Here is a 27968-nt window from a genome sequence, read left to right on the forward strand (position 1 = left end):
GAAGTCCTATTAACTCGCGCATTGATACCTAAGAAAACGAATATTTATATATTTATATAAGAAAATATTTCCGGACTTAATCATGATTCATATTTATATAAAATGCAAATCTGATTTATAAATTTTAAAATGTGGCAAAAAAATCATTAAAAATAATAAAATTTGAATAGTTTTGTTTTACGATCAAAATATTCGATTAGTTTATTTAAAAACATTTTCAAATTACATTTTATTAATAATAATTGAATACGATGTGTTTTTATAAAATAATAAATTTTTCAGTTAATTCTACATTTTTTCAAATTATGACACCAGGGGGCCAAATGTCACATTGTGTATACATGTGGGAGTTGTTTTGTATTTATGTGAGATCTCGAATGTGCTTTTGGAAATGATTATTTTTTATTTCCAAAATAAAAACGGGTGGAATTTAAGGTAAAAAATTAACAATCGAAGCATATTTTTATATTTTTCTTTCGGATGATGTCTGTTAAAGTTAAAAAGCTGGGATTACGACTCAAACCTCCGGCCTTGATACTGATATACGAAAATGGCGATAAAATAAGGCAGAGGAATATGCCAATTCGTGGCCTTTTCAAGAATTCTAGCGTCCAGATTATTGCCAGGGAACTTAAAACCAGACACGACTTTTATTTGAACGACGTTCCCGTCTATAGGCTGGAAAAACAGTTGAGGATCATCCAAGAGACGATGAAAGGAAAGGGTTTGGATGATAGCATCAAAATAGTGGAGAAAGAATTTAGTATAGATCCAGAAGAAGATCTCAATAAGCTGGATGATGATACACTCGAAAGGAAGAAGGATATTATGGAAACGTCATTTAAAACCAACCAGAAAAAACCTGGTGATCCAGACTTTACTTACGACGTGGAAGTGGATTTTGGAGATTTTTGTGTTGAAACGTCGAATTGGGATTCCGACGACAATTTAGAATTCTAATTTTTTTATCTTTACGTTAAATAAAACTAATCGGAATATTCGTAACAGTTTTTTTTTTTTTATTCGACTTCTACAAAGTACATCAAGTTTATTTTTAAGTACATTGAGTAAAAAAATATATATAAACAATACAGGAAGTATATATAACACAGTATAAACAATTATATATGTATATAAAAACAAGATAAAATTGACAATGTAGTTTATTTCATATAAAATTTTACAAGTGGATAGAAAAAAAATCTAATTTCTAAAAAAGTAAAAATCAATTACCAAATTTTAATGGGTTCAAATTAATGTATAATTTCCACAAAAACATGGTGATTGATTTTAGGAACATTAAGAAAAGGATTTAAACTATGCAAATTTTTTTGTTTTTGCAAATATAAATGAGTAAATAAAGATTGTTTTTTGTTTTTTTTTCTTTTAATATAACTATACTATTTTACTAGGTATTCTTAAATTAGTGCTTGAACATTATTAATGGTGATTATGAATATCTTTGCATAATATAAATAGAACTATAAAATTACTTCTCACTATTATTTTAATAAAATAGCCTATAAAACTACTACCTTGTTACTTGATCACGTTAGTTAATCTTGAATATAATACTAGACCCTTTCGAACGAGAAAAATTCAGATCGAGCAAGTACATTTATGGAAAATACAGCTTTCGGATTACATAAAATAGTTCACTTTGATTTAAAAAAATATATATATATTTAAAACAATATATATAATAAAACGAAAACTATTTAACTGGGCGCACAAATTTGTAATAAAAATATATGTATACGGGACCAATTAAATAGGTTTGCATTAAACTATATTGACAACTCCATATAAATTATCACAGATTTTCATAATTTTTCTCTCAATACAAGTTTTTAAATTTCACTGAATACTGTTATCACCAATGTAATAGGAACTCTGCGTAAATGGAATGTACGCGATGAAAATATTTCTGATACAGAATGTAAATATTGTATCAAATCTGACGTTCGATCTCATATAGCATGTATAAAAGTTTGTATAATCTGTAGATCGATTATACAAAAATATAACAATTTTTCCTTTTGTAAATAGCACCAAATGTATCTCGAGTGCCGCATATAAGGAAATTGTATATCTTAAAACAGATTTTTATTTTGTAAAATTGAAGTACTTTTTTTCCCTATCATCACAGGAAAGTAAAAAGTTGTTATTAATTAAAGAATTTTGATTTGACAATGTTCTTTGGATAGAAAATTATGATACTAGCGAAGAACGTGTTAAAGATTGATGCACGCGAGCAGTGAAATTACGACAGTGTCGAGCGGGTTGCATTAATCACCTTCTTTAATGTCGACAACTGTCAGAAATAATTGGTTTAAACCTCTCATTGATATTTGGGTGCAACAATTAAACATTTTCTATAGATTCATTCTTAACAGCAAAATCTTTACTTCTTGTAGATACAAATCCTTTTTAATATGTGACTATATTTTCATTCATACATATTATTTTGTTCTAGAATAATAATAAATTTCATTTTTGATAATGGACAAAACTTGGCACCACACTGAACTTTAAATGAAACAATTTACTTCATTTTACTCTTAAGATAGAGCGCAAAAACAGACCAAAATGCTTTGGGTATAAATGAAAATCAGAATAATATATGGTTAATAATACTCTAACTAGTCTTGTTCTTATTTCAATCTGGATGTGAAAAAATTTCTTAATGACTAATGGCAAATACAATCTATATTATACTATTCTAGCAATAACATTAAGATTTAATTGATATGGTTGAGGAAAAAGGCATGTTAACTTAGAGATGTTTTCCTCCTCATAATTTTTCATGTAGTTTCCTCTCAACATTCAATAAATAAATAAATGAATTATTTATCCCTGACTATATGTTTGGTTAACACTTCACAACCTAAAACAGTTTTCTCTTAACTGTATAAAACTGTATTATAATTATATAAAATCATCAATGATGTGATAAATTGCAGAAGTTTATCTCATACTTCATTTTTATTATTGAACTGTAAATTGTTATTACCTCAAATTACATCCCCTTACATTAAAACTGATGAAATTATTTTATTAATTTAAACAAAGCTTTTCATTTTGTTTCAGTGAGATCGTTAAATGTATTATTTATAAAACAGTTAGCATTTACTAACTGTAAGATTTAATCATAAATGAATATGATATTTACTTTTGAAAAAATTACTACTAAAGCTGGTTTTTGTCTTAAAATTATACCCTGAAGGTGAAGTAATTTTGTAAGTACTTGTCCATCTCTAGGAGTCAATAAGAGAAATAAATATTGAGAGAATATGCTTGACCACTATTGGTTATTTAGTATATTCTCAATCTTTATTTCTCTTCTCAACTCCTGACAATAGCCCAACTTAAAATATAACTGAAAAAGCATCTTTAGGTTTTAAGTACTCGCCTTGCTCTTAAAGAGGTTTTCAAAAGTTTATTTAGGTTCAGTACTATTGTGCACTTAATAGCAAGGTTGAGGCCGAAGTTTTAAATGCAAAAAAAACGTGTACATTGGACGTTCGGCGCCACTTTCCTGTAAGCCTAGAAGTTTGACAATGGCATTTGGAAAGTCAGTGGAATCATGCTCGACATTCCAAATGCCATTGTCAAACTTCTAGGCTTACAGGAAAGCGGCGCTGAACGTCCAATGTACACGTTTTCGCATTTAAAACTTTGGCCTCAACCTCACTAATAACTGTTTATATGCACTGGAAAGTGAGAAAAAAAAACTGTGATAACTTTAAGGCAATAATTTTTTTTTAAATGTTTTCTTTCTGAAAAAAGCAAATTGAATTATAGAAGCTTTTCAAATATTTATATTTGAAAGAAAAGTAATTTCAAAATATTCTATATTTGATAAATTATTATGTAGTACTTACTTCACTTTCATATTATATGGTATAATTTTATATAATATATACAGTAAAACCTGTGTAAACCAGAATCATACACTGTATTGAATTATTTTTTTCTATTTTGAATAGTTTTTAGTATTTTGGTTTTTTTCTAATCTTTAAATTATACCAGATAAATGTGACAGAATTACATTCATTTTTTAATAATATAATCACTTCAATGTATGTAAAAAAAGTTATTATTATTAGGTTTAATTCAAAGTGATTCCAACTAAAAATAGGAGTATTTGAATGCAAGAATTAAGACCTTTTCAACTGCAAAAAGTTCTTGTTGTTGCAGAAAACTGTGCTGGGTATTTGAACACTTTGCAGATGCAATCCTTTTGAGCTCTTAATTAAGACATTGGTTGCCAAATTGGCTTGTTCACTAACTGTATCATTCTACATCAGAAATTCTAACTGAATTACAGTAATACAAAGACCAAGTTATTCTGGCTTCTTGAGAGAGTTTAAGAGTATTAAAGTTCATGATTGATTAGAGTGTTGGTAATTATAAGATTGATCAACTTATGTTTGAATACTCAGTACTATTTAGTTACCAATTTTAATCCAAACAAGGCAAATTGGCAGTACTGTGTTACCTTATTCTCACTGTTTTTACAAATTACATTTGTTATTTGTTTCTTGGAAGCACATTTGATTTAAGAAATGAGAATTTTCAATAAAGTATTTGATTCTGCCACTGGTTAATTTTAAAAAACATTATTTTTAACGAAGACCTTGTGTCTGTATGTCCCCTTGTCACATGATCTTCATTTTTCTGAAAAGGTTCACACTTACTTTTAGAATATAGTTTGTCACCCGGAGGCAATTTCTCTTATTTGTTTACAATAGCAGAATTGAATTTTCTGCTCTATCCAGGTTAAGTTACACTCTTCATACTCATAATCCTCCAAAAAATTTTTTTCATTTAAGCAGGTTCTGTTTTAAACAGGTTTTCTGTATGCATATATAATATAAATCGTAACAAATGGCATTTATAAAATTCTCGATAACATCTATAACTTATTATAGCAATATTTACTGTCAAGTGACCGGAAGCCACAATGACTGACTAATGTTTAAATTTTCATTCAAAAGTAGCTACAATGGTCACGTAACTTATAGAATTAAACTTAATATAATTATAAGATAAAATCTTGTTAATTGGCATCAGAATAAATTTTATACTATAAAGGCTAAAAGAAAGTATAAAACATAAGTCAGTTTTTGATTCATTCTAGCATTAGTATAAATATTGACAATCCTGAATTTTAAGAGAACTTCTTGTGTATTTTACAAATGCACTAGAGACAATAATAAAATTAATATCTATAATTTTTCATTGTACTGTTAATAAAGCTATTGCTGAACAGGAAAAGAAATGAAAGCCTAATATATATTTATAGTAAATTTTTATAAAATAAATTTTAGTTTAAAATCATTTGTACTCTTATTTTAATCATTAAATTCTGTTTATAAATATTATGATTTTAATAATAATAATAATAATAATAATAATAAAAATCAGAATCCAATTAGAAACCTAGCATTTTGTACTTAGTAAATTCTGAGTCATTTCTTATGAAATGAAAATGTATGAAAATATTTAATACATTTTTTTCTTTAGCAAATCATATTCACTCTAAAGAAGAAATAGATTTAGAATATATATTATGCCTTTATCCATTTTCATTTTCATATAAGACTTGTTACACTGTGGGAATTGAATCACACAATTTCAAATTAAAAACACCTTTAATGTAACATAATCCTGTTATGACATCAGGATTATGTTACATTAAAGGTGTTTTAAGTTGAAATTGTATGATTCAATTCCCTCAGTGTGATTGGACTTTCTTGTAAACTAAGACTTAAGTGGATAAAGGCATAATATATAAGAAACTAAGGATAAGCATGTATCAAAAAGATTTAGAACATATTTTCTAGATAGAATTCTATGAGATTTATCCATTAAAAAACAAATAAAAAAAGATTCAGCGATAATCAAGAGCATGAATCTCTAATCAATTATTAGGAACAGTTTTTTTGTTTCAAGTATAAGAAATAATAGTAATAAATATTAACAGAAATTGCTGAAAGTTTTAAAAGTATATGTTAATTAAATTATTTGTCACTCAATAGAGACTAATGAGTGATTATCAAATTTTTTCTTCCTCAATTTTGTCTCTTATAAATGGACTTAACAATAGGGTCAACAGTATAAATTGTTCTGATCAGTACATCATTCTTTAATTGATGATAACAGAGATCTGGATAGGAAGAGATTCACTCATCCTATCCTGTCTGAATCTCTGAATAATAAGACAGTGATTTTGCATCAATACTGCATTCTATTTTAATTAAAATTGATTAGACAAAGAAGAAAATATAACAGTGGACAATATATTGTGACATGTATAAAACAATTTTTAAATATCTGACTTTAAATTAACAAGATTTTATTTTGTTTACATTATGTCATGTAACTTAAAAATATCTTTTAACTTTATGATAATTCTGTGAATTGACTCTGTTGACTATTCATTATTTCTTTGGTTCTTATGTTAACTAAAAGAATTAAAATAATTAATTCATTCACATCAATTCAATTAAAGAATTAAAAAGTTAACTATTGTAAAAATAACTAACAACAATAGCAATAATGCTATACGGATGAAGTTTGGTTATCGACAACTTCTTTTGCATTTCCTATAGCTTCAATTATATCTATTTCAGATTGTGCCTCTGAAGGAGGTTGAGAACTACTTTTGGTTGTTCCTTCAGAAGTAACACTATTTTGAACTCTTGTTGAACTTCTTACAGGTATGTTTTCAATTGCTTGACGAACCTATAAAAAATTTTCTTTAATAATTTACATATAAATTTGAATAAAAGCTTTTTAGTTAACTTAAAATGGAAAAAAATCTTACTTCTTTCAAGGCTACAACTCCAATTAGACAACCAATTGAAGTCACATAAGCATGATTTAATCCAAGCATTGAAAATATGGCATGTACCTGCAATTTTAAAAAATTATGAATCTCATAATGCTTTCTTTTCCAAACTAAACTTGATACTATTAATTCATCGTCATATTTAGAATATGAAACAAAAATACACTTTACTTTAAATATTAAATACAGCTGCTTCTCACTTAACATTCTACCCATTTAATGATGGTTCAGACTTACAACCAACTCTCAGACACGGAGAATCCTTTTTCTTATTTTTGTCTATTTTCCGCAGTTGGTCAGTATTAACTACACAAAGCATTTGTAATCTCCAAGACTACATATTTCATTTATAAATTTGTACTTTATTGTGTGAAATGCATAACTAATCTTGTATGTTAACTCCACTAAAGGAAAGACATCTTTATAGCACCATGTCTTGTGGGGAACTTCCCCAATACCCTCTTGCTCTCTCTTATAAAAGAGGAAACTATATTTGGATATTAGGGAATTTATATTTTTGTATAATCTACTAGAGCCATCTTTTTTGGGGGATAGCTCTATGAGAAATAAGAACACAACAAACACCCTGGCTGACTTTTACCGTAACTCTCTTGCCTAATAGCCTTTGTATTTCTTTTTCCATTTCTTTATGTATATGAAAGGATAAATGACTAACCAGTAATATTTTTGAAGTTACTCCTGCATGAATTTTAAATTCACTTTGATGGACTAAGAAAACTGTTTTATGTGCAAACAGATTTTATATTCACTTAATAGTGAATCTAATTCTGAAATTGTAAGGAATATTACTGTTTAGAAAAAATAATTAGGTCCAAAGCAATCAAATCATTTTCAAGAAGACATGGACGATCCTGTTCAATAATTACAAATCTTACCTGATGTTTGGAACAAAGTGTGCTTAATTTCTGATATTTTTTCCTTGAGACATAAGGTTGTTTTTGCTGGAAATAGATTCTTCTCCTTTCAATGTATCTCATTTGCACTCTCCTCTCCATCTCTACACTCTGACTGGATGCATCTGATGTGAGAGTTCTCTTTTCTTACATATCTTTTCTCAGAATCTTTTCAATTTCCCTTTGTAGATCTACATATAAATTGTAGGAAAAAAGGATATTTCATGAATGTAACATCCTTTGTTTTTAGTATTGAGACAATTGGTGCTAGCAGGTCCTTTGTCTATGCCTATCACATGGGATGACCTTGATTTTAGTTTTCTGGGTGGTGGTATTCTTTTATGAATGGCATCTTTCCTTCATGTCATATGGAATTATCTTCATTCTTTGCTGCAGATAACATAGTTTAAAGAACTAAAGTTAAAGATAAACTTTAGTTCTTTAAAATTGTATACAAAGTTTGTTACTTGCACAATGCTCTACAATCTGGACAGAGACAGCCATCATTGATCAGTCTCACCAATTGCAAAGTAGGAATTGGCATTTTAGATGAGTTACAAAATTGTCAATGTATTCATTCTCTTTCTTTAATAATTTGAAGACAGTTCGCTCAAACAGAGATCACCATTTTTAATTCGTAATTTCGTTCGTCCGATGGCTATTTTATGTTTAATAATTTGAAGACAGTTCGCTCAAACAGAGCGAACTGTCTTCAAATTACTCTCTTTCTACTCAACACTTCTGAAAATGTGGCACTTATATATATATATAAAATTCTACTTTGTAAATTTAATGAAAAATTCAGTATAGAGAAGCTCTACATGGGATAAACAAACTTATATTTGAAGATTTTAAGAGTTCTTTTTACCTCATTTCCTCCTAGCAAAAGCAATACACTGTTTTTCTAGACATTGTGACACTTTGGAAGTAATCAAATAATGGGAATAATGAAAAGATTTCTTCTACCTGAGAAAATCAGTGGTAAGTGATTGTAAAGTCATCATGCATGTGGTATGATGTAAGTAAAAAGTGCAAGTCCTCATCACCATTTGTAGTGTTTATTGAGCTGCAATTTGAAAAAATTTTAGACCTATAAATTACCACTGTCGTCCATCTGTCCTTCCCTAATCTTGAGAAAGGAGTTAGATAAAATCTGAGAACAGATATGGAAAGCTTAGGAGCAGGAGGCTGCAATTAACTATATACAAATTTCTGATGCAAACTGGAGGTCAATTATTTCAATTCAAAACTTTTCCCCCGAAAACAGTTAGATAGATGACACGATTCTATTGTTAAAGGAAAAGTATGATGTACAGAGGCAAGACACTACTAATTTGAGTTGGAGAGCATATTTTTAATTTAATTTAAAATATGTGTTTAAAAATTGCAACCCGGCATTGTGACAATGTCACAATAAATATGTGTTCATTATAAAATAAGTAACCCCAACAAAGGAAGGGTTAGATTAGTTAACATACACCTTTATTGCACCATGTCCTATGGGGAACCATCCCTGACTTTCTCATACTCTCCATTTAAGGGAGAATGTTTTGGTTTATGAATATTCCATAAATTGCTATGACATCTGTTGTTCACTACAAGTATTTCTTTATTTCAGAATATTGTCAACCATTAGTTGAATGTTGCCCATCCACACTACTTGATATTTGTCAAATAGCAAATGTGTGGATTTGGGTCATCAGTGTTTTGATTATAGTTGTTTTTAAACTAGATCTAGTCTTTTATTTTTGAATTTAGTATATTTTTTTTCAACTTGGTTTATAGTTTAAATATTTAAATTTTGTAGTTTTTCTGGTCTTTTTTTTGCAATGTGGTTTTTTTATTGTATTTGTGAAAAAGAGGAATTTTTTTAAAAAAACTTTCACATTTTTCTGCTTTGATGAAGTGGTACCATTCACTATCTTCCTCTTTTAGGTTTAGGCATTTTTTTCATTAACAAATATGAAGTACTCAACTTTAAAAGTGGTGGCACGAATTGCTGTTTGAGAATCATCCATTTTCTATTGAGTCGTTAAAAAAAAAAATGGTCATTTCATTTGTAAATTTAAACTTTCTGGTCTTGTAGTTCAACTTTTTTCCATGTGAAAAGTGCTGTATGTTTGCAATTGGAAAAGTGCACATATAATATGTGAATTTAGAAAAGTAATCTCATTTAAACATGTGGAACTTACAATATAAGAGTACTTTGTCTGAGGGCACGTAAAAAAGAAAATTGAATAATTTTCTTTTTTTTGGTATAAGCTGGGACATAATGCAGCCAAATCAACCCAAAATACCAATAAAACTTTTGGTGAAGGTTCTGTGAGTGAGCAGGCCACCAGGAATACAAATCTCAAAAATCAGGATTGAAGAACATCACTTGACTGTCCAGGAATCACAGAAAGAATAATATCCAGTATGTTCAACCTACCATTTCTTGACATCTAAACATGTTAGGGAAAGTCAAGGTGGACAAATGGATACCACACAACCTCAGTGAGAGATCATTTGGAGGTCTGCAGTTCTTTAATTATTTGTCAAAAAATGAAAGTATTCAAATGAAATTCCTCCCCATCCACCTTAGTCTGTTGGAAAAAAGTCTGGAGAATATCACTTTTTTTTTTATACATTTGAAGTCTTTTGGCAAGGAAAATCTTCAAGGAAGAGGATGCAATAAAAAGAACCTTTAATGACTTTTTGGCTTCTCATTCTTATGATTTCTATCAAATTGGAAACAGTATATTAATGTTGATGGAGACATTTTTAACCAAATATGTAAGTTTTAAACTAAATTAACCCTTTCCCGGCCAGGGTACCGATCTATCATTACCCTAATTGTTTCGCAAAACGGCCAGGGTACCGATTCATCGTTACCCTGTTAAAAATCGATTTTTATAAAATTTATCGACAACAGATGTCAGCACTTGATGGTATCGTCTTGTTTATCGTCTGTTTTACATATTTTTGTCCAGGTGGTGTTCTGTCGATTAAAAAAACTTTTAATTATCGATAGTTTTTCCTTAATTTTTCATTTTCTGATTATTTTTTATTTTATTTTTAGCATATCTATGCAATAATATTACTATAATAAGTTCATTAATGCTATAATAAGTTTATTCAGCTATAATATGTTAATGCATCATAAATATTCAAGTTATGACCTTCAGTTCTGATATTTTATATATTTTTTTAATTTTTAATTTTTAATTATTTTTTAAATTTAAAATATCCGAAAATGTTACATCTATTGCTACTGGTAATCATATGTTTATTACGAAAATAAATAATTTTGTTTGATATAAAATGAATAAAGTATATTAGTTCATTATATTAGTTGAAAGCAGAATAAAGTTCAAATTTTAAACAAATGTTTGATATAATGTGCGATAATTTCACAACGAATAAACGTACATGCATAAATGTTATATCAAATTGTACAGAACAATATTCTACGTCGTATTGGCTCAGTGACAATAAGAATGGAGTAAGCAGGCAATGTTAATTTTGACAAATAGTAACAAATTTTCAAGTCTGAATGTCAGTTATCATATATTATTATTTTTTTCTCATAAATGTTTCAAACAAACTTTATTGAAATATGTCGTATTTAAAACTAACTATATTGATAAATATATGTAATTTTTTTCATATGAATAAAATAATAATTTAATTTTTAGTGAATTTTTAAAATAATATTGCCTGATTCACCTATTTTGACCTTGGCCGTTTTACAAAATAAGGGGGCGTGGCAAACGGCAGGCTAAGGGTTAATAAGCGTTCAAAGTCAGAAGTAAAAATCGGCCATTTCATTTGCTAAAACCTAATAGACCTCAGTTTTTCATATTGAGAAGTTATTATTATTATAAATGATAAAATATTACATGAATATTACAGTAAACGAAATCATATGACATGGGAATGCAGAAGAATTTGCACCATAGTTGCTTTTTTTCCTAGATTTATTTCAGCAATAGTGTTTAATTAATAGTAGGACAAAATTTCAGCATTCAGAAATAAATTATTATTGTGGAAAAAAAGTGAATGATAAAGTATGTGTGTAAAGATGTAAATTAAATGTTTAGGAGACAAATATCAGTTCTTTACTGAACTCCAAATCATTATGTTTGTAGAATATATCACACAACTCAGTGTTTACTTTGATCAACCTTAGTCACGATTGGATCAAAGATCACTTCAGTATAGAACTCTCAACAATGCTCATCATTGGAGAATGAGCAAGTTATTGACATTTCATTGGACTCTATATTGAAACTGAAGTTTGTTTCCTCATCATTACCTGAGTTTTGGAGCTTTGTAAAGCACAAGTATCCAGAAGTTTTGATTCCTTTTGCAACATACTATTAATGTGAGGCAGGGTTTTCAGCATTGGCAGTCATTAAACCAAATACAGAGCATGACTGAACATTGGAAACTGAGATTTGCATCTCTTTCTCAAACTAATGAAGAAGCAAGCTCATTCTTCCAACTGACTTTGTTACAAGAAAAATATTAATACATTTTATATTTACACTTTAATCAAGATAAACATAAGTTTATTAATTTGTGTCCAAAACTTGTCTTTCTACCCATACATTTACAAATATCTAATTGAAAGTCAAAACCACTTACATTTAATTAAGTTATAAAATTCAAATATCAAGTTTTAAATTATAATTATTTTAATTCAGTAAGGCAGACAGCTGACATCTTACCTTTATTAATGATGTTCTTTTCACTAATTGGAATGGAGCAGGATCAATATGACATTGAGAGAAATCTATGATGCAGTTCATTTGGTCTTCTTCCCATGCCAATTGCTTTAAAATTTAAAAAAAATTTTAATTTTAACATATTAATTATAAGATTAATAATTTAAGTTTTACTTACCTCTTCAGGAGACATATCAATTACACGTTCTTTAGGCTTAAAGTAAAGAATAGTTAATTAAAACAATATATACACACACACACACACACATTCAAAAAGTAAGATAAATAGACTACCAATTGAACTCTCTTCGGTAATGTTGGAGTTGTTGGTGCACTACTGTCAGACTGTAATTTTTAAAAAATTTAATATATATATATTAAATTTTGTCCTTCTATAAAATTGTTAATATATAATAATACTATTAGAATTTTCAAATTAATAATATTTATTTGAAATGTTCAAATAATGCAATGAAATGCCCTAATGATAAATAAAATGAAAATTACATTTACTAGTCATTCACCGACCAGTAAATGCAATTAAACATGGCAGACAGATCCGCCATATGTGCACCACATGGCATTTGTGAAAAGTTTCTTTTTTGTCTCAATCATTGATATTGCAACCTTCCTCATCAACTTTGCTTCCACATATTTCTTGGATGCCATGGTTAATAAGTAAAGGTTATATTGGGTTGAACAGAAAGTTTTGTGTACTTTCAACAGCTATCATTATTTAACATAAATGTGTGGTTGAATTGTAACATTTGTGAGATTGTATTCTTTGTTTAGAAGCTTCACATTTTGTTTGAATAAAATCAAGTTGAAAAGTCTTCAGTTAAAAAGCATATCGGGCATAGCTTGCTTTGTGAGTTTCAAAAGGAATCATCATCATACAAACAGGAAAAATAATTCATAATATGTGTGGAGAAGATGCTCCTAAATTTTAATGTGTCAAATGTGATTTCAAAAGTTCAATGTTTAGGAAATTTTGAACTAAAATATATATATATATATATACACACACACATACACACATTATACTTTTTTTTCTTATGTTTTGTATTTTCTTTTAATGAGTGAAATTACATAAATTGAGTTTCATGTATTATTATTATTAATAGTTATTGAATTTTAAATGTTCTCAACAATTAATGACAAAATAATAGTTTTTTGCCATAGAACACAAGAATTAAAAATTGTTAAAATTTAGCAAATTAAATTTCTATTTTTCTCATAAAATATAATTTGATTTTTACTATAGTAGGTTTATAAATGAAAAATAAATAAATTTAATTAGTTCTTAGAAGTTTTATATTGAAAACTCAATAATCCAAAACAATGCTGATCTTGACAAACATTTTATTTCATAAACTGCAGTTCAACAACCATAAATGTATTTTGAAATCATTTATTCCATACTGAAGAAGGGATAAATTATTCCAAAATGTTATGGCTATTGAATTACAATTTATAAAATAAAGATGTTTGACAAGGCAAGCATTGTTTTAGACTACCGAGTTTCCTATAAAAATTAATTAAATATATATATACAGGTATACCTCGCCTTATGTCGGTAATCGGTTCCAGGAGAGGCAACGTAAATCGAAACTATGGTGGAAAACGTTAATAATGACCACCTAAAGACCGCTAAATAAGACAACACAGAAAAACAGATGTTTTCATGTTTTGTTCTCTAGGATTTATGATGATTCTATTAACATTTGCTGTAAATGTACATATTTTAATATGATTTTATGTGCTTTTAACACTTTTCTAGTGATATTACAACTTCAATATTTATGGCAGATGGATGTAAAGTCAAATAAAATGACTTAAACTTTACTTTTATTTTTCCATATACTTTTCTGACAAACAACGTATAATCGAAAATGACGTAACTCAAGGTATAACTGTATATCTTAGATATTAAAAATTATATATATTAATTAATTATAATATTATATTTTATTTATTCTTTATCTTAAAATATATAACTTTCAACAATTTGTAAATATAGTATTAAAATGAAATAAGAGTTTGAATGATAAGCTAAAGGTTATCTAACAAATTAATTATAAATATACCTTATCCCCACTATTAACATCTTGAAGAGTTAATGTTTTTCTGAAAACGGCATCAAAAGCTTGTCGCAACCTAGCATCTGCAAACAAAATATTTGTAATAAGTACCAGATATCTTCAGATAATTATCAGAGACTCAAATTTTAATAAGCTGATTTACTAATAGATATAGCCATATGGACCATTACAGTTTAAATTTATACCTAGTAACATTGTAAAAACAAGCATGAAATGAATTATGAATTAGGAAACGTTTAGTTTAATGAAAACCTATAACAAGAGTTTAACATTTTAAACAAAATTTCATTCATTATAAACATTGATTTTTGAAAATTTTAATATTCTACAGGATAATGCTCTAGTTTATATGTAAAAGAAGTTTAACATACTATAGTAGAAATACAGCTTGTATTTTCTCTGAAATTCAGATTAAAAAGAATTAAATAATATTCTTAATAATTCTTAATGTTTGTTGACTAAAACTTGAAAATGACATTAATTAATTAATAATTATGGTGTTTTTTATAAGCTTATAAATTAACAGAACAAAGCATTTTTTTAACTAATCAATATAACTTTCTTTTTGTAAAAATTAAAAATATTATTTTATCTTATTTTGTTTATATAATATAATATAATATAAGAATTCAAATTTAAAAAAAATTTATAAATATTAAGTACAACAGATTCTTGCTTTTATGATCTAATTAGTTCATGGAAAAACATCATATGAACCTATGAAAAATATTAAGGTGACATTGCATTCCTGGAAATATAATTTGAACTAGTCAATAAAAGCAATAAAAGCAAAAGCAAGAGGTCAAAGTTATTAGGATCTACTGTGTTACATAATTAAACAAAAAATTTATATGTAATTTAATAATTTAAAAAACAGTAAAAGAAAGTTTAGAAAGTAGAAAAATAAAACTTTAAATAGAAATTATCCCATTGATATGTGTAATTGATCTGTACTTTTCTGTACTTAATATCATTCTATTGGTCTAATATATATATATTAATATTTTATAGCTTATATATACATATATATACACACCTCATGTAATACATAATATTCTTATATTATAAATTACATAAATTTGTTGCTAATTTATATTAAATTGGATTTTTCAATCATGTATAATGTTAAAATATTTCTTACCTAAAGATGTAATAGTATTATATGGTGAATTTACAGGAGAATGTTTTAATATTGATTTTCTAGGTGATTTTGGTGTCATTGTTGGAGATGGTGGTGGTGAGACTCTAGGTGATCTCTGAAATAATATTTTATATTTATTCCTTTTTTATAAATTTTATTTACTTCAAATAATTTTAAAGTTCTTATACTTACTCGACCATTGGCAGGAACAGGAATAACTTCAAAACGAGATTGTCTTTGTTCTCTGGGACTTTTCCTCAACGAATCATCAAGAGTCTGTCTTTTTGCAATTTCCTGTAGTCTTCGTTGTCTTCCAAAATGAATTTCATATAACCATAATAATTCAACACGATGAACAGATCCAAGAAGAATCATAGAATCTATTTTTAAGAAAAAAATAAAAATTAAGAATTGTAATCTCAAAATATGCACTAAATAAAAAAATTTTTCAATACCTGGAGATTCAACAAGTGGAAATACTTCTAACCTACTTGATCTTAATAATTTTTTAAGATCTCTAAAAGTAGCTCCTTTCCAGATGTATATAATATCCCTTACCATGATATCGTCAACATAAACGTTATGGATGCTGTAAAATAATTTTAATACTAAATTTTAATTACCATATTTACTACTTTATTTATAACTACTGATATAATGCAAAACAGACCCTGAAAAAATTTTGTATGAATTTTTTCGTTTACATTTATGGGCTCATAGAGTGTCATACATCAAAAAATGCAAAAAAGCCAAAGGTCAAAATTAACTGATCACCATACTTTCCCTACATTATATTCTATAACTACTGTAAAAATATAAATAATTATAAAACACAGTAAGGAGTTGTAACCAGAAATTTTTTTCTGCTAGCTTTGATTTTAATAACGTACATTATAAGTTTGTTATAATAAATAAATTATTATTAAATATACATTGAGATTTTATGCTCATTGACTCAATCTTCGCATGCTATATTTGTAAATAAAAAGAAGGTTCTAAAATTTTTCCTTCATTATGAAAATTTTTTTGGTCTATTAAAATGAGGGTCTACTGTAAAAAAAAAATGTTATACACTATATTATTATATTTGCATTATTTATCTCAAAATAATTTTAATAGAATTAGTAAAAATTAATAATAATGTATAGAAAAGAATTTTTTTTAGATTACAACAAAAAAGAACAAAGATAAAATGTTTATAATTTACCAAGACTTCAGAATCATAGATAAATTTTAAATTTAACTCTGATTATTTTATTTCGATAAAGATTTTTATAAATTATTAAAGTAAACTCACTCAGAAGATGCAGAAACAACTGGAGGCAAATAGGGAAGATTTTTCATTTTAATGATACTGTCATAAATTGAAGGCTGCAAACTGTGGGCAACAGCATTTGAGACTAAAACTGATATCTGTAAAAATGAATTTACTATAGATTTATTAAAGATGGATTTAAGATATTAATTTTTTAAATTATAATCACACAAACTACAAATTACATACAATTACAGGTAAAATATGAGACATTTGTCCTGTTAGTTCAAACACAATAACTGAAGTTGATATTGTGTGTGTGACACTTCCAGAGAAAGCTGCTGCACCTGCAAATATATTAATAATATCAGTATTAAAAATTTATTTTCTGTATTTGATTTTCACAATCATAAGTATGGGCTTAAGATTAAAACTCAGCAAAATGTATCATCCGGAAAAATTATTTAAAAACCTGAAAAATTTTTCAATTTTTAAGAACATATAAGATATTTATATTCAAAAGACAATAATACAAGTTTTTAAAATAAAATTATATTTTTTTTATACTGTTATTTCCTTTGCCATTACTCACTGTTCATAAAACAAGATTTCTCATTACTTTACACATATGTTATCATAAATAAAAGAACAAAGACATCAGTTTCTTTGCACAAATAACTCGAGTTAAGTAAGATTTATTTTGTTCGTGAATATTCAGAAATTTCTAAAGTAAAGCATCCAAACAAATTTTAGCCCAGAAATTGAATGCTGTCAAGATCTGTTCTCAAACAGCACATGGAGCATATGACAGTTAAAATAAAATAATTTTGTTCAACAAAACACTTCAATATGCTTTAACCATTTTCACAATAGTATTAGGAAGGTAAAATTTTATACTAATATTCTCAGCAAAAGTAAAATATCTTTCCTTTTATTAATTTAATTTTTTCTTTTAAGACATATTAAAAAGTTAATAAAGCTATCTACACTTATTTTAAGTATCAATAAATTCAGTTAAATCTATTTTGCCAACAGTAACATCTCAATTATATTGTTTTGTTCTCCTGTTCAATTATTAGATTTTCATTTTAAAATAACAAACATTAATTTGTACTTACCAGCAACAGCATAACCTCCAGGTATAATGTTATTCTGGGTTCCTGCCATATGAAGACCTTCAGGAAATAATATTACCATTCCTTCTCCAATTAAACGCCCAAAAGCAGCTCCTGTTTATTAATATATTAAACTAAATTTTCAAGTAATGTTTTTACACTAATAAATACAATGGGTGATCGGTCAACGAACCTAATCCATTCCAAGACCATGTTCGCTATCCGAATTGTTCATTAACCAATTATCGATTTACCATAAATTTTTGTGGGAATTTGATTAATTCATCCTGGAGACCCCAAAAAATAAATAAAAAATTATATACTTTCTTACAATGTTTATTTACATGTAATAACAAACTAAAAGCAATCTCTATTTTTTCACGGATGGCACATCTTTGTTTCTCAGATGCGATTTTCATTATTTCTTTATCTGCTTGAGTCTTTTGATTATATCTTTCTTAGCCACGACTGTATCTACTGTAGAGCTATTGAAGTCATCTGCCTACAATATCAGACATCTGCCCACTCTCTACCTTGGCTATTATCTCTTGCTTAGTTCCTATAGTGAACACAGTTCTTGACACTCCACTCTTTTTAGGCCCCATAATATCATCAGTTTTTTAAATAAAAAGTTCAGGAAAGCACTTACAAAAATTCAGAGAACAGAAATTGACTAGTGCAAAAAAGGTTATGTATACAACTGTAAAAGTCTCATTCCATAAACCATGTGTAGATGCCATTAAAATATAGTTTTACAAATCTTAAACACAGCATCGCTTCTTGTGTTTGTTCTGTCAGGTGTTCGTTATCTAAACAAGTGTTGGTTGTCTGAACATAAAAATCTTTCTTGAAAGTGTTTGTTGTCTTATTTGTTTGCAGTCCGAACAGTTCATTAACCGATCACCCACTGTATTTTGTTATGTGCTCATATTGTAGAATGAAAATTTATTAAAATTTACCCATTTTAAACACTGGAATAAAAACACCTGAAGGAACTGGTAATGTAGCTGCAATTGCTGTTGTTAAAAACTATTAAATGAAAACATTTTATTATTGTTACATTTATTATAAAACAATGCAAATCAATAACCAAAATTGCTTTATGAGTAATTAATTATATTTTATATATAGGAAAAATAAAATAAACTTACAGTAACAAGTATAAAAATTACAAGATTTACATAAAAACTTGTGTATTGTGTGGTCCAGTGACTAACAATAAATGCCACATTTCCATCAACTGTATGGTCTTTCCATGTCATATTACTAAAGAGTTCTCTAACAGCCTCTTGTGTTGAAAGCTAAAAATAATAAATATATTATTAATTATTACTTAATAAAAACATTTTTAATTTTAAGCAGCAATAAAATAAAATAAATTACCTCAGCTGCCATAAATTGTCCTAAGCCTAATGGAAATGTTAATGATGATATAAATAATGTTATGAGAGTAGGGTATAGCAGACGACTATTAAAATAAAATGTTTAAAAATTATATAAGAAAAAACTTGGAAACAATAAATATTACACAATTTCATAATTTTACTAAAATTAAAGTTTATCAGATTTTAATACACTATACTCTTGCTAATCAGGCCATTCCTTGCACAGAGGTATGCCAAATTAGTAAGAGTACCAGATTATTCAGTGTATAGATCCTGCCTAAATGCAATGTAATGAATAATGTCACCTTTTGCCCTTTAGTACTAATTTCTTTTGGAGACAGGTAGGCAAATAATATGACACACTGACTTGCAATATTGTACACAGAAATGAAATCCAAATAAACAGGAAAACAGGATGTGGGACTTGATTAACATTTTCATGGTAATGGAAATGCACAGGCACTCACACTGCCATATGCCAGATAACTGAGAGGCCAAATTAGCAAGAGTTTACCGTAATATGAAAAATTAATTTAAATTTTTAAATATTACAGACAAGCAAACTAATAATGTATTCAACAGTATTTTGTTAAATTTTCTTAGGATATTCAGAAATCTGAATATCCTAAGAAAATTTAAATTTCTGAATTCCTTTTTTTTATTTATTTTTACATTTCGATAAGATGAAAAATAAAGTCTAAATGCATTAATATTAATTTTTGAAGTTTCTTTTTACATTCAATTTGTTCATTCAGTAACTTATTTTTTCAAAATAATTTCAAAATCAGAATTAATAACGTGCAACAAACACTTTGATCACTGATTTACATATATTTTATTTTATTCAAAATTATAAAAATACAAAGTAAATAGGAAGAACTAGACATCTTATTACAATAAGTATGAACTATTTCATGTGAAATCTTTCATATGTTAAACACTAAATATATTAAAACTCTACTTAAAGTAAGTAATTGGAATAAGTAAAACTCAGTTTACTTATTCCAATAATAATGTCATTTTCAACTTCACAAGTAGGTTACACAGTTTGATCACTTAAAGTTCTTTGAAACAAAACTCTTCAAAAAATTGAATGCCTTAGAACATGAAACCTGTGAAGTATCAAAACTTGTTGAAGCTACACTAATTGTTAATCACTTCAGTACACAAATACAAATAAGAGTTTATTCTAGTATAATTCTATTTTCTATCTATATGATAGAAAATAGAATTATAGACTATAGATATATAGACTATTATTTCATTTTTTTAATCATATAATAGTTGTGCAGTATAACAAAAATTTGTAAAATTTCCAAATCTGTTTATAGAAGGAACTGCAATCTCTGACAAAAATTATGGAAATAAATGTTATAGCAACTGTCTAAGCAAATATGACTCCAAATGTAATGAAACATGTGAAAAATGTCAAAAGTTCCTTTACCAGAGTCACAGAATGGTTATATGAAAAACTTACTATGATAAGCAGTTGGTGGGTGAAAATAAGAGTGATTACAATACATAGCAGATAGTTCAAAGAATTCATACATTTATGCATTTTTCTAAATAACAAATATTAATATGACTATTATAACTTACTTTTTGAGTTTAATTTTATGAGCTCCACCACACCAAATACATGGCTTTCAGTGACTATACCAATGCAAATTTAAGAAAGCTACTCATTATTGAATTTAGTATGATAGCCTTTATAAAAACAAACAGAAAATCTAATGCTAAACTCTAGATACAATGGAGTTATCAGAATACTTTGAAATTAGGTATTTTTAATATTTGCTATGTTCATCAAACCTAAGTAGAATAATAATTAATTGAAGTTCAAGCTTGATTTGTGAAGATGTTTTCAGACCTTTTTACTCATACAGTTCTTACCTAATTTAAATTTTTGTTAAAATTTAAATACATAAAAATGATAATTCAACTTCTTCTAACAAATTGTTATATCTATTGATGTTAAGAACTTCTAATGAACATTGGAAACAAATTCAATCAATTTCAAAGAAAGATATAAATCAAATAAATATAAATATATTTATAAAAATATTCTATTTATTAAGAAAATATATTATTATGTAAGTTTGAAAATTAAATTCACATTATATTTTTAAAAATACTCTACATAAAAAATAGTCACCATACTTTTTCTGAAGAAACCTGTTCAACTTTTTACGACTCCTTACAAAAAGAACAATTTTCCTGTGAAGCCATACAAATGCTGCTCCAGCCAAACCACAACTTATGCTAAAACAAATCAATAAATATTCTATATTAAATTAATTTCTTATTTCATACATATTTATGGTAATTCACATTGTAACAATTATTTCATACAATTCTTAAATAATATAAAATTTAAAATTCAATATGACTTAGAGAAAAATTTCCATTATTACATAAAATTTTGTTTATGCATAAAAATGTTTTAATAATTCCTTTTATATTATTTCAATATCTTAGACTTTATAACTAAAATTATAATAACATTCTACATAAATCAATTTCAATCTATTAATTTAGGAAATCATACCCAACTAATGCAAATGCAATTAATTCTTGAGGATCAAATGGAAAATCAGTTTGAAAATTTGTTTTATAGAGTGCAATAATTGTTTCTGAAAAATAAATAAATTTAAAAATTAATTTGAACAAATAAAATGATTTTAAAAAATTAATAAAATATTGGATGTACAAGAATTATCTACATAACTTTACTTTTAAATAATAAATGTATTATCAAGCACTGACAGACATATCATTTATGTAATACCTGACTCTCAAAAACTTTGACTTTTATGAGATAGAAAAATCTCCAATTTTGCATAGGAGCCATTAGTCTCTCACAAAATATCCTTAATGTTCCAATTCTGATCATACGTGCTGCAGCATATTTACATTAACAGTTTCAATTGCAACTGTGATTCTCTCCAAGTTGCTAATGTCAGCCATTGGGGTGTTGTACACATGGTCTTTAACATATCCCAACAAGAAAAATTTATACAGCATGATATCCATTGAACTAGGCAGCCGAGGAATTGCACTACCACGACTAACCCACCTGTCTGGAAATTTTTCATTGAAAGAATCACACATGATCAAAATCCAGTATGGCAGAATTACTCTGTGAAACTTTCAGTTTTTATATCATATCAGATAATCTGTATTTCTTTGGCTTCCAATTACAAATTTTTATTATTTGTAGCAATAAAAGTTGTGTAGATAATTTACATACATCCTGTATTTTTTTCATTTAAACTGATTTTTAACATAAATACATATTATAAATTATCAAAGACAACCACTGCCCTATGTTATTGGGCTAATAACAACTATAATATTAATCAATTACCAAATAATTTGACACTAGAGGAAGGCATTAGGTGCCATCTCTTAATAAATTTAATAATTATAATTTTTAATTAAATAATTTAGAACTACTGGAAGAAAAGAATCAGCCCGGAGCGGTACTCAAACCCACAACTCCCACTTATATACATAACATACAGCAGTGGTTGGCTTTGATATTACGAGGTATTGGGTTTAGTAAAGTTGTTTGTTTATGAAAATAAATTAATTGTAACAAAAGTTACCGACAATATTTCAGAATTATTCTTTACAATTCAAACTATTAATTTAGTTAATAGCTAAAATAGTGTTATTGTAATTCAATTATTGTATAATTTATAAGAATACATTTTATAGCAATACAATTATTAAGAACTAACACATTTCATTAAGTTATTAACATAGAAATTTCTTTGTTATTAACAGTATTAATTTCATGTTAATTATTTGTTATAATTAAATCAATATGTGTCCTGTATATAATAAGTATTACTGACAAGTATTAAAATTATTTGTGAAAAATGAGAAACTTCATCCTCTATTGAACAATTGTATATACAGTCGACTCCGCATAAGTCGACACCTGGAAAACTCGTCACCGTAGGTTAGGTAGTCAATTTTTTGTGGTCCTGGCCGACTTACATAGGCAATAATGTTATTAACCTTAAAAACCTCAGTTTACTCGACATTGTTTAACTAGTCACCACTGGATAAATCAACATACTTTTCCTGTTTCACACTTTTTTGTCGTCTGATAAGTCAACTCCCCTCCTGAAAAAATGAGTTCACACCGTACGATAAGCTGTGTGGTGTGAACTCATTTTTCAGGGGGGAGTCGACTTATCAGAATTCTAAAAAGTGTGAAACAGAAAAAGTATGTTGATTTATCCAGTGGTGACGAGTTAAACGATGTCAAGTATACCGAGGTTTTTAAGGTTAATAACATTATTGCCTATGTAAGTCGGCCGGAACCACAAAAAATTGACTACGTAACCGACGAGTGACGAGTTATCCGGGTGTCGACTTATGCAGAGTCGACTGTATGTTTTAATATTACAACATATACATATTATATGGATTCAAATTCAAATAAAAAATTAACTGCATATTAAATTAGGCTGAAAGTTTGACAAATTGTATGTTACAAAATCCTATGCTAAATAACAGCTTTTAATCAGTCACTCTAAATTATAACAACGCATTATACATTAAATAGAAGTTAAATAAAAAGTTCATATAAATTTAGTTCATTCAAAAAATTACCTTCCTCTTTTAGCCAGACATCTAATAATCTCCAAATCATTGCACCACAACAAGCAGCAAAAAAGCCCCTCCAATAATTTCTTACAGCAAAAAACACAGATGTTACTTCAATACTAAATAAAACACCTAAAAATTGAATATATAATAATTAAATTTATATTTAATTCATTGTTTAATAATACACACTAGTGCTTGAAGATACATATTTAAATTTTATTTCACTTCATTGTTTATTCAAGTTTAAAAGAAACTTATATTTTACAAGGAAAGATAATGAAAAGACTACCTAACTTTTAAATATTTTATATTTAAAATGAAAATTTATGTGAAATTAAATCCTATACATAATAATCAAAATCCTTGATGGTAAAGTTTTAATAATAAAGAATCAAGTTGAATTTATTGGTTTTATATGCTTTGACACAAATACACTGGAACATTGTTTAACAAGTATAATTCGTTCCAGAATCTTACTTGTGATGTGAAACACTCGTTAAGCAAAACAATTTTTCCCATATAAATTAATGTAAAATATGATAATGTGTTCAATGCCGAAAAAAATACTCAAATATTTTATGTATAACGTTTATTCAAAGAAAATTATATAATATACATTGTTAAGAAGCATGAATTCTCTTCATCTTTTCTTCTAGCACGAAAGAAGCACCAACCTGAATGCAAATTTGACTTGCATAAAACAAAAAAAATCACAGCTAATATGTCTGATAAACACCCCCAAACAATATGCCAAATTCTTGGACTATGTAAAGGCTATAATTAAATATTAGAAATTAATTAATTTGACTAGAGGTAGGCAGTTATGCTTGCCATCTCATATTAAATTTAATAATTATAAATAATTAATTTTAAATTTAAACATTTCTAAAATTTAATTTGGAATTGGTCATTAAATTTAATATGAGATGGCAGCATAACTGCCTACTCTAGTCAAATTAATTAATTTCTAATATTTAATTATAGCCTTTACATAGTTGAAGAATTTGGCATATTGTTTGGCATGTTTATCATATAACAGGTAATGGTTGTTGATGTTTATATGTAATATGTATGAACACAAGTTTGGAAAAATGTGTGATCATAAGGGACACTAAAGATGTTAGCGGAACGAGTGCTAAACACAGAGTGATGGAGCATGCGCACAATCCGGAACTTCTCTTCTCGTCACTTGTTATGCAAAACATTGCTTGTTAAGCAAGTAATTTTTTTTACAATTTGTTTTGCTCGTTAAGCAAGGTTCCACTATATAGTCATAAGAGTGAGTGGTATAGTAATGTTGGCCAGATGATTGAGGTAGTTAAGGCTTCAGCCTACCACTCTGGGTGACCCAGATTGAACCTAGACAGTTGAAAAATCCCAAAAATTTTTCATGAGCAGTCTGTTCTGAATGGTGCCATAAGTAGGCGGGTGCACTTGGAAGGGGGCCCAAAATGCATGTATTTGTTTTACTATTTTCCCAAATCTAATTAACTAGTTGAGTAACGCTGTATCAGCGTGTAGTCGCACCTTTATTTTCTAGATTATGAGGGAAAAAAGAAACAAAGAATCATTCGTTCACAACAATATATTTGATTTCTATTGGATCATTTAAAGGTACAAATATAAGGTCAGAATAAGCCATTAATTAATTGCTATGCCAACGTCTCACGAAATTCTGTCTATCATTATGGTCCTGGGACTTACAGATTGACTTGTAGCGATCTTTACTGTAACTCTTTAAAAATACTGAGCCAGTTATTTTTTTCACCCGACTCAATGTAACATAGGTAAGACCGATAGCTGTCTCTTTTCCCCTATATCTATTTTGATTTTTGGAAGAGTTAATCCCTGTGATTTATGTATAGTCATTGAGTATGCTAAGGTAAGGGGAAACTGTCTACGAGATTGCAATATACTGTCATTGTTTGAAGAGCATGTTATGGGGATTATTGGAAACAGATTATCATAGATGAAAGGTCCCTAATAGCTATCGAATTCCACTAAAATAAACAGCAGGAAGAGCATTAGGAGCATATATAATGTAGTGTATAGTTCCTAGTGAACCATTGACGAGACCTCCTTGCACCCATAAGTTGATTCTTGGTATGATTCTGGCATTAACTGAGAGATTAAAATACTTGGAGAGACCAAGAGCTGAGTCATCTTTGGACGAAGGCAGGGCAATATCCAGAGTGTTTTTTGGATGCTATATAAGCAACAGGGTACCCAGTTGACTGCAAGTAGTCTTCGTTGCTTTGTTTAACTTGCTTGTTTGTTGGATATAGCCGTTTGGAACTGATCAAGTTCATCTCTGGATAAATAGGCTCCATTTCTTGTCGTCAGAGTGTTCAGATCTGTATCAGAGAAATCACCCAAAGCTAGATGTTGTAAGACGTCTGTGAAGGAACTATCTGTGCTATTTTGTCTATGAGAATTACTAAGTACAATGAACTTCACAAAAGAATTAAATGCGAATGTAATGTAATGTCCCAACAAGGTAGGGACCTTGTTGGGACATTACATTGTAAAAAAACACTTGATTAGAGAGGAGTATCTTTAACAGGAGGAAGCTGATGAAAATCACCAAACAAATAGATAAAGAATCCACCAAACGGCTCATCTTTCTCGGGGTTTATCTCCCTCAATTTTCTCTCGATCATGTAAAGCATTCTTGCACAAATCATTAACATTTCATTGATGATGATGAATTTGAGCGACTTCATCTCAATCTGAAATCTCTGTGCAGCTTCTCCATTTAGAGATCGAAATTTCATACTAACGATAGGAAGACGAAGGAGAGAATGGATCATAAGGCCATCAATATTGATCACTGCTGCTCCACGTTTTAAAAAAGAAAACTTTTTTAAACTTAATTGTATAAATATAAAATTGCAACGTTTTAACAAAAATACTTGTTTACGTTATTCATCTGTCGCCTCTGTGTTTGTGAAATTGTGGACTGTCAACTGGAGCGAACGACGGATGAATAACATAAACAAGTATTTTTGTTAAAACGTTGCAATTTTATATTTATACAATTAAATGTAATACCGTCGGCCATGTTTTATATTTATTATTATTTTAAACTTATTATTCTATAAAGATTCTTTATATTTGTTGTTGTGTATCTAGTTAGAAATAACATTTACCTTTCAAAATTACCGTTTTACTGCTTGTCATATTTTCCAACCACTAGATGCTTCTACACGTGCGTGCAGGAAGTGACTAACACTTGACTTCATGCATTCCTTGTCAACATTATAACTCTATAATGAATTGTCCAATCTTAATGAAATTTTCTAGGATGACTCAGCATCAGACAAGGGTGAAGCGATTAAAATTTCAACTCTCAAAAATGAACCATACTGAAGAAAAACGCAATCTTCGTTTTGACCCCTATCTCCAGTTCTAAAAAAATGGATCAGTTTTGAGAGTTGAAATTTTAATCAGTTCATCCTTCAGTGATAATGATTCGTCCTAGAAAGTTTCATCAAGATCGGACAATTCATTCCAGAGTTATAATGTTGACAAGGAATGCATAAAGTCAAGTATTAGTCGTCACTTTGTTTTGACAATTAAGGGGCCTAAATGCAAATTCTTGCACAGGCATAGGAATGGCTAGTTACAGAACTGGTTCTGGATATGTTGGGCTCTGTCCCTCACCACCCAGTCATCAGCATTGTGATCCTGATCACAATGCGGATGACTGGGATAGGGAATGGATATGGAAAAAAAAAAAAAAGCTGTTAATGCCAATAATGTAGTTTTAAAAAATTAAATTCTATTTTATTTCTTTCATTTAAAAACAAAAATTGAGTGAATGGCATAGTGGTTACATCTTGGCCTAAGAGTCCATATCACATGACTA

General features: G+C 28.0%; 2 protein-coding genes across 6 annotated transcripts in view; one reads left to right on the forward strand and one right to left on the reverse strand.

Annotated features, from left to right (window-relative positions):
• Positions 1–328: 328 nt before the first annotated feature.
• On the forward strand, positions 329–1010 carry LOC136971580 (centrosomal protein of 19 kDa-like). The gene has a single exon (XM_067266046.1). It carries the CDS (start codon positions 481–483, stop codon positions 958–960), a length of 480 nt encoding a protein of 159 aa, XP_067122147.1. The 5' UTR covers positions 329–480; the 3' UTR covers positions 961–1010.
• Positions 1011–6262: 5252 nt separating this feature from the next.
• The window catches only part of LOC136971565 (chloride channel protein 2-like), a 52018-nt gene continuing 30312 nt past the window's right edge, over positions 6263–27968 (reverse strand). For 3 of the 5 annotated variants that reach the window (XM_067266026.1, XM_067266025.1, XM_067266028.1), the window contains 18 exons: positions 24104–24229; positions 22026–22110; positions 21638–21739; positions 19476–19560; positions 19244–19393; positions 19052–19121; positions 18096–18206; positions 17227–17324; positions 17020–17135; positions 16178–16311; positions 15915–16102; positions 15723–15837; positions 14567–14643; positions 12774–12824; positions 12658–12693; positions 12483–12587; positions 6833–6919; positions 6263–6750 (listed from right to left, as the gene is read on the reverse strand). In XM_067266026.1, coding sequence (XP_067122127.1) covers positions 6568–6750; positions 6833–6919; positions 12483–12587; positions 12658–12693; positions 12774–12824; positions 14567–14643; positions 15723–15837; positions 15915–16102; positions 16178–16311; positions 17020–17135; positions 17227–17324; positions 18096–18206; positions 19052–19121; positions 19244–19393; positions 19476–19560; positions 21638–21739; positions 22026–22110; positions 24104–24229 — 1919 coding nt within the window. In that variant the 3' untranslated portion in view covers positions 6263–6567. The remainder of the gene's footprint in view (positions 6751–6832; positions 6920–12482; positions 12588–12657; positions 12694–12773; positions 12825–14566; positions 14644–15722; positions 15838–15914; positions 16103–16177; positions 16312–17019; positions 17136–17226; positions 17325–18095; positions 18207–19051; positions 19122–19243; positions 19394–19475; positions 19561–21637; positions 21740–22025; positions 22111–24103; positions 24230–27968) is intronic. The other 2 variants (XM_067266024.1, XM_067266027.1) reach the window with 2 other exon arrangements.

This window comes from Centruroides vittatus, unplaced genomic scaffold, assembly GCF_030686945.1.
Source record: "Centruroides vittatus isolate TY-2023 unplaced genomic scaffold, ASM3068694v2 contig_2604, whole genome shotgun sequence".
In the NCBI taxonomy this organism is placed as follows: Eukaryota; Metazoa; Arthropoda; class Arachnida; order Scorpiones; family Buthidae; genus Centruroides; species Centruroides vittatus.